General features: G+C 57.9%; 1 protein-coding gene across 3 annotated transcripts in view; it reads right to left on the bottom strand.

The window, feature by feature from the left end:
- Positions 1–7903, bottom strand: part of PML (PML nuclear body scaffold) — a 44078-nt gene that overhangs the window by 8122 nt on the left and 28053 nt on the right. For 2 of the 3 annotated variants that reach the window (XM_045285814.1, XM_045285816.1), the window contains exons 5-7: positions 6060–6200; positions 4450–4690; positions 3336–3388 (exon numbers count right to left, since the gene is read on the bottom strand). In XM_045285814.1, coding sequence (XP_045141749.1) covers positions 3336–3388; positions 4450–4690; positions 6060–6200 — 435 coding nt within the window. Of the gene's footprint in view, positions 1–1420; positions 2464–3335; positions 3389–4449; positions 4691–6059; positions 6201–7903 lie in introns of those variants that run through there. The other variant, XM_045285815.1, reaches the window with a different exon arrangement.

The following is a 7903-nucleotide window of genomic DNA, read 5'->3' as shown; positions in this document are numbered from 1 at the left end:
GGACAGCTGGGGTGCTTCCCTGACAGGAAGGAGGACCAAGTTCGCATGTCAGTGGGCTGACCACGGGGAGATGTCACCGAGGTCTGGCAGGCAGGAGCCAGTTGAGGACCTCAGCAGCCGCTGGGCAGTAATGAACGTTGTGGCTGAGATCACCCCCGGTGCTAAGAACAAAAAGGGGGACCCAGACCCAAAGTCCACAGAGCACCACCACGTGAGAGGCTGGGGAGGGAGCCTAAAGGAGGCTGAAGAGGAGGCCCAGAGCCGCAGGGTCACGTCGCAAAGGAAAACAGGGCACCTCTGGCCCCAGGGGAGCAAAGTCTCTCAAAAGGGCAGAGAGGCCCGCAGTCTTGGACGCTGGTGTGGACAGATGGATGGATGGACAGTAAGGCCTCTGTGTGACCACTGGGCGCAGTGGATGGAGGCCCCAGGGGCTCACTGGGGGTGGGGAAGGGAGCAGAGGTGGCTGAAGTATAAACAAGGTGAGTGGAAGGGACTCACTGGAGAGGGAGAGGGGGTCACAGAAGAGAGAGCGGGATGACAGATTCAGGGTGTTTTGTTTCCGTTCGGTAGAAGGAGCTGCAGAGGTGCAGATGGGGGCACAGCGAGGGCCCCAAGATGGCGAGGAACAGGTTAGAGGTGGAGAAAGTCCTAGAGGAAGACGCCACAGGGCGAGGTTGTGGCGGGCAGGTGCATGTGTAACTAGGTAGCAGGACCCCAGCCATTCCTGGCCTGTCTCCTCCCATCCAAGGCTCTCTCCAGCGGCCCCCCCTATCTGGACGTCAGACTGAGGGCCCTGGCGGAGGTGTGGAGGATGGACAGCGGCCATCATTAGCGCCTGTCCGCCGGCAGTGTGGCCTCCAGGGGGCAGCAGAGCGAAGGCAGCGCTAGAGGAAGGAGGGAGATGGTGATTTGCAAAGAGCTGACAGGGGCAGGGGGCTGAGGGTGGCAGCATCCAAGGTCAAGGGACAAAGGACACCCAGAGTTGCCTGCAAGGCACAGGAGGCTGTGAGCAGGCAGAAGCCCGAGAGGGGCACTGCAGAGATGGGTGATGCCTGGAGACAGTGATTGACACCTGGGTGTGGTCACGGAGTGGACCGCTGAAGCCTAGTGGGTTGACACCTGAGAGGTCAGGGAGTGGTGGGCGTTGCAGTCACCCAGAAAACAGCACGGAGGGAGTTGGCCCTCCATGAGGGGGGTGTCTCAGAAGACGGCTGGCTGGGGTACACTCCATGGCTGGGGCCCCCTACGCTGATGGTGGAGACATGAGACCCCGTCTACAGTGCTCACAGACGGGGGAGCAAGAGTAGACGGGAGTTCTCAGAGAAGAACCAAGTCTTAGCAGGAGGGGACAAAACCATCCTTCAGGGGACAGTTTGGTCCACAGGGGTCAGGAGAGCTGGGGAAGAAGGTCTCAAAAGGGTGATCTTTCAAAAAACATTTATTGAGCAGCCATATTGGCTAGGTCCTGGGGCAGGCCTGGTGGGGGGCGGGGGAGCGGCGTGGGTGCTACCCTAACTACAAGGGAGGAGACCTCAGAACACAGGAGGGCACAAAGGGCCAGAAAGCTTCTTTCTTGGGCCGGGAGACACAGGGGTGTGAGGAAGAGGGGACCCAGGGGCGTGAGAAACAGCTGTGAATCTCAGCCTTCCTCTCTGCCTGTGGGGACCCACATTCCCCCCCACCCCCAGAGCTCCCTGTAGTCATTCATGACTGTTGACTCACTGACCACAGTTTATTGAGCATCTACTACCTGCAGGTCCAGAAAGAACGTGGCTGCACCTGGAAGAGATGCTGGGTCCAGGTCAGGGGCCCCAGTAACATGAAGATGGGGGCCACAGCAGGAAAGGACAGGTGCCGCTCTCAGGCTCTTGCCAAAGTGGGGTCTGGGCTGGTGAGGGCTGCTCTATAGAGTCAGGCTTAGGGATTCCCCTGGGGGGCTCTTCTAGAATCCCCAGGGGGATCTCCCACCCCAAGATTCTGGGTTAACTCCCTCGCCCCCTCAGCCCCCCTGATCGAGGTGTGGAGCAGGGCAGTCGTTGAGGGAAGGGAAAAGAAGTGGTGGATCCACTGGGAGACTTGGGAAATTCGTGGTGGGCGGCCTCGGCGGCGGGGCAAGCGGGTGGCCCTTTGGAGGGCAAGACCCTCCCGAGGTGGGGCGGCATGGCTGGGAGGCCCCATGGAGGAGAGGCCCAGGGAGAGGGTGTGTGTATATGAGGGGACGTCGTTTCTTTGGATGGGAAAGCGGGAAGCCCGGCGCAGGCAGCGCCCTGCTCTGCGCCTTGGGAATGAGATCCCACGGTGGATGGCCTCGATGGGTTCCAGGTGGCCGGCGCTCAGGCTGGGAGGCCATGCCTCGGGGACTTTGACTTGCTCAGGAGGATGGTAGGGAGGCCCGGCTGGCAGGCTGCACACCTTGGGAGGCCCAGCTGGCAGGCTGCACACGTCGTGAGGCAGATGGGAGGCCTGGTGGAAGTAGGGTGCTCAGCAGGGTGGGCTGTCGAGGAGAGTGGTGCTGCCCCACAGGCTCAGTGCACTTTCCAACACAAATGGCAGACTGAGGGTTGGAAGGGAATTCAGGGCCACCCAGACAGCCTTGGTTAGCACATGCCAGGAATCGGAGGGTTAGTGCCCATCAGGCCTCATGTCCCCTGAGCGGTGGCTTTTTGCTTTGGTGGAGTCAAAACTTGCTCGTGTGGCCCCTGTAGGTGTGGCCTCAGGAGCCCTAGTGGCGTGTGGGGTTACGAGCTGGGCTGCTAACCACGAGGTCAGCAGTTCAAACCCAGCAGCCGCTCCACAGGAGAAAGACGAGGCAGTTTACTCCCATAAAGAGTTCCAGTCTCGGAATCCCAAAGAGGCAGTTCTACCTTGCCCTATGGGTTTGCTGCAAGTCAGAAACAACTCGGTGGAAGTAAGTTTGAGTGTGTTTTTTAAGGTTCAGCCGCTGTGACCTCACACCTCTTCACAGGCCCTCACTAGCCGAGGCGACCCAGGGAAAGGCTGTTTGTCCAGCCCTCCCTGAGAACTCAGGGAGCAGAAGAGCAGAGGAGGCTCCAGACTCACATACGAAGTAACCCAGAAAGGAGACCGGCCTGTGGAAGGAGACTGCCGGCACGGCTGAACATGACACCTAGCTCCAGCTCCTGCCCTAGTGTGGTGGGAGGGCCGGGGCGGGGTGGGGTCCGGGCACTCAGCTGCCCCATGGAGGCTGTCCCCAGCACAGCTCAGGATTCACTGCCTTGTGGGGAAACTCCCCAGGTGCAGGCGAGTCTGAGAGTCACCTACTGAGGCTGTTCTCATGGGGACCTGGGGGTGGGGGTGGGGGCAGGGCCACTCACCGAGTTCTCGGCATCTGAGTCTTCCGAGCTACTGATCACCACGACTCGCTCCTCTGAAACAGGCAGGGAGACATCGCTGTTAGGCCCTGCTGGGGGGCACCGAACAAACCAGAGGATGGTCCTGCAGGTGGTGGGTGGGACATCTGCCTCAGATGTGAGGCTGTATCTGCCTCTTGTGCACCCAGGGATTATTCGCAAGTGAGGGTCCGTTTCTTGCTGTTGATGTTTGATGAATGGTGGTTGGCCCTAACCCCATATTTGCAGGAGGCAGGACAAACGCCCCTTGGTTTGGAACCCTTTGCAACCCACAAAGGCTGCTTCCAATTCACAAGCCTGTGAGCTGCTAATATCTATAGCAGCGGTTCTCAACCGGTGGGTCGGGACCCCTTTGGGGGGTTGAACGACCCTTTCACAGGGGTCGCCTGATTCATAACAGTAGCAAAAGTACAGTGATGAAGTAGTGACGAGAATAATTTTATGATTGGAGGGTCACCCCCGCATGAGGAACTGTATGAAAGGGTCGCAGCATGAGGAAGGTTGAGAACCACTGATCTAGAGCCTGTTAATCCAGACCCTTTGGTAACCAACAGCACTTGGGAGGCAGGAGTCAGGGTTAGCTCAGAGGCCCAGTCTGGGGTCAGAGGCAGAGGCAGTGTGGAACCAGGCCAGGCCTCCTCCTGGGGCTGTGGATCAAGGGCAAAGGGTGAGGCAGATTCAGGAACCAGAGTTCATTCTGGAGTACCAATTCTCTGGGCCTCTCTCACCTCCTACTCATGAAGCCATGATAGACAGAGAGAGGTGCAGGGTGGCGTGGGTGGGAAATACCTGGGGAAACGAGACATTTATTAGGGATCCCCGCCCTAGCGGCTGGGTGCTGTGAGACTGTGCGGGGGTGGGGGTGGGGGGGGAAGGGGCCACAGAACCATGGCACGCCCCCCACATGTGGATCCCAGTGGAGCCTGTGGCAAACCTCTTGGATTCCAGCCCTGTGAGCTCCCTTTGCTCTGCAGCAGCTCAGAGTAGGGCAGGCAGGGTTGGTTTGGGGCTCCCCAGGTGGGGGCCAAGATGCAGAACAGGGTTATCGTCCCCCGAGGTTGCTCCCCCACTGCCCTACCTGCTTCCCCTGGCTGGTCGGCCTCATGGTTGTTGGGCAGGAAGACTTCACGTTCAACGGTGGGGCTCCTGGGGCTGGAGGGCCCATCCGAGTGGGGTGCTGAGACTGCCGTGGAGGTCCTGTGCCTGGGCTGCTCCGGGGGCACCTCTTTCCCTTCCTCGGACTCCATCTTGATGACTTTCCTGGGGCTCTCGGTCTGGCAGGACTTCCTCTTCGGGGCTGTGGGTGAGCTGGAGACCTCCTGAGCAGTAGAGAGGGGACGGGGAGGGCAGGGGTGGTGGAAGTGGGGGTCAGATGCCTTCAGGGCACTGAGCTCATGCAGAAGGCAGGGCAGAGGGTGGGGTCTCTGGGCTCCTGCCTACCCTCTGTCCACCATGACCCTCCCGCCTCCGTCTCAGCATGGACAGCCCTCCCATGCTTCCCTGCACTCTGGTCCCAGCTGCTGACCACCAGCTGGCCTCTGACGGTCATTCGTGTCCCAGCACATGCTGAGCGGGAGCTTGCCGAGAGTGTGGTCAAGAGCGAGGGACAGAATAGGAACAAGTCAGTGGCATCCAGCCATGCCCACTCTGAGCCACCCTATCGGGTGGGACAGAACTGCTCCTTCAGGTGCCTGAGACTGAGAATCTTGACGGCCTCCTCCTCCTCCTCCTCCCGAGGAGCAGCTGATGGGTTTTGAACCGCTAGCCTTGTAGGTAGCAGCCTAACCCTCAACCCACTGAGCCACCTGGGCTCCCTGGGAGAAGATGCACTCACCCTCCACCATCAAGTTGATGCTGACTCATGGTGACCACACCAGACAGAGCAGAACTGCCCCTTTGCGCTCCGGAGACTTTGAATCTTTACGGGAAGAGGAAGCCTCATCTTTCTCCCAGGGAGGGACTGGTGGACACAAACTCACACCAACGTCAGCTGCTTAACGAGCAGTCCTCACTCACGGACCGGATCGAGACCTGGAGTCTCATCCCAGCGGCGCGTGGTGCGTCCCTGCTAGGACCTGGGGCCCCAAAGCTTTTCTACAGCCCTGCTCTCGAGTCGGGGCTGGGGGCCCACGCGGATGGTGACACGTTGCTATTCTGGGGTCGCAGCAGCTTTGGCGATTCTGTCCCTGGAATGTCGAGCCTCGGTCGGGGCAGTCACACTCGCTGCCATGGAGGTGAGTGTGACTCACATCAGCCCTGTAGGGCAGGGTGGAACTGCCTGAGTGGGTTTCCGACCGTCCCCGATGACAGGAGTACAAAGCCGTGTCTTTCTCCTGAGGAGGGGCTGCAGTTAGTAGCCCAGTGTGTGACCCACAATGCCATCACCGTCATAAACTTGAACGTGCTCAAATAGGTGACTTTAACTAAGGGGTCTGCCGCAGGTGAGAGGGAGGAGGTAGTGCTGTGTGGGGAAAGGCTGGAGTCCAGCAGCCTCACCGTTGCCGTGGTAACCATTGTATAGGGAGGGTAATACGAAGACTCCCCCAGCCGGGGCTCAGAGTGGCCCGAGGGCAAGACTAGTTGCCCTTCCCCGCTGGGTTCCCCTGCCCCACACTTGTCTAGGACCTGCGTAAATCCACGAGGGGGCTCTCAGGAGGGAGGGGGTGGTGACGGCCCATGGAAGTTCACCTCTCTGAGGGAGGGGTCTTTGATGGAGAATGCGAACAGGGGCACAGGGTGCGCCCCGGGCTCTTGCTGTACCACGGCCATCGGCTGGGCCTCGGCCTGCCTCAGGGCCTGCTCCTGAGCCTGCTGCTCCACCACTGCTGTCTGCAAAGAGAGAAACAGCAGCGTCAGAAAGGAGCAGAGGGCCCCCCCGTACCAGGAGCTCACCCAGCCCCAGGCACAGGCTGCCTCCCCATCGAGGGTCCTCCCCAAATCTCCCATCTTGTCTCCTCCTTCTGACCCAGCGATGCTGGGGTGTGTGTGTGTGTGTGTGTGTGCGCGCGCTTCAATTGGTGCATGCCCTGAGAGGACTTGAAAATCACACTGCCCAACTCCTTCTGAAGGCCAATAAGCCTGCTTACACACCTCCAGGGACAAAAGGCTCCCTCCTGAGAAGTAGCGGTGTCTACAGTTGCAAACTTCCAACTGAGAAAATCCTTCCTGTGTGCTGAAATCAGCCTCCCTGGGACCCTAACTCTGCCTGGGTCAGAAGGGCTGTCACTCTAGCTGGGTCCCTTGCTTAGCACACGTTGGGCCTCAGTCTCCCTTTGTAAAGCGGGAGTAATGATCATATTTACGTCATAGGAATGAATGAATTAAATGCACTAGTGTTAGTCAGCAATTATATCGGTGCTATATAATCATTGCAGTGTATGTGACCAACCTGTGCCATGCCTGGCAAGGTGACTCCTCAGAAAGTTTACCATGGGAAAAAAAAAAAAAAGAAAGTTTACCATGGGCTCAGCAATTCTACTCCTAGCATGGGCCCCGAGATGAAAACTGGCATCCTTGGACACAAATGTTCACGGCAGAGCTAGTCAGCACAGCCCACAGGTGGAAACCACCCACGTGTCTGTCCACCAACAGATGAACGGGGGAACAGGATGGGATCTATATGAGGGGGATTCTAAAAGTTGTTGAGAAAAGTGAATGAAAAGATTGTGAAACTGTTTCGCATGAACTCTTTTGAAGGCCCCTCACACACACAGATGAGCGTTTGCTGGGAAACGTACTGCTGGGGACCATAGTTGGTCAGGGCTCCCAGCAACCTGCGCACAGCAGAGTGAACCGCTCCGTCCGCACCATGGTTATACGTCAGGCCTTTGTGGCAGCCATGCTGTCAATCATCTCTTGAAGGGGTTCTTCTTTGTCATTGTCCCTCTACCGGGCATGATGTCCTTCCCCAGGGACTGGTCTCTCCTGACAACATGTCCAAAACACGTGAGATGAAGTCTAGCTATCTTCACTTCTTAGGAGCGTTCTGGCCATACTTCTTCTAAGACAGATGTGTTTGTCCTCCCGGAAGTCCACGATACTTCCAATATTCTTTGCCAGCGCCACAATTCAAATGCATCGGTTCTTCTTCAGCCTTCCTTACTCCGTGTGCAACTTTCACAGGCCCATGAGGTGATGGAAAACACCCTGGCTTGGGCCAGGCGCACCTTAGTCCTCAAAGTGACTGTTGGCTAGTCAGCGCTGAAGAGGATGAAGTATGAATGCATGCTATGAGAAGGACAACCCTGAAAAAATGCTAAATGAAAGAAGCCAGGGTACAAAAGGCCAAAGATTATATAATCCCATTTATGGAAATTAACCAGACTGGGCAAACCCATACAAATAGATGATTAGCAGATTAGTGGCTACCAGGAGCTGGGGCAGGGGAATGGGGAGTGACAATTAAGTGGGCACCAAGTGTCCTTTGGGGGGATAGAAATGCCCTGGAACCCACAAGGACCTCCATATAACCTCCTCTCTGCGGGATGGACAACAGAAGGGTGGGTGAAGGGAGATGCCAGGCAGTGTAAGAT

The sequence above is a fragment of the Echinops telfairi genome, unplaced genomic scaffold, assembly GCF_000313985.2.
Source record: "Echinops telfairi isolate 266 unplaced genomic scaffold, ASM31398v2 ScPeMD7_7475;HRSCAF=8513, whole genome shotgun sequence".
Classification (NCBI taxonomy): domain Eukaryota; kingdom Metazoa; phylum Chordata; class Mammalia; order Afrosoricida; family Tenrecidae; genus Echinops; species Echinops telfairi.
Note: the sequence above shows the minus strand (reverse complement) of the source record. Positions and strands in the feature narration are given on the sequence as shown.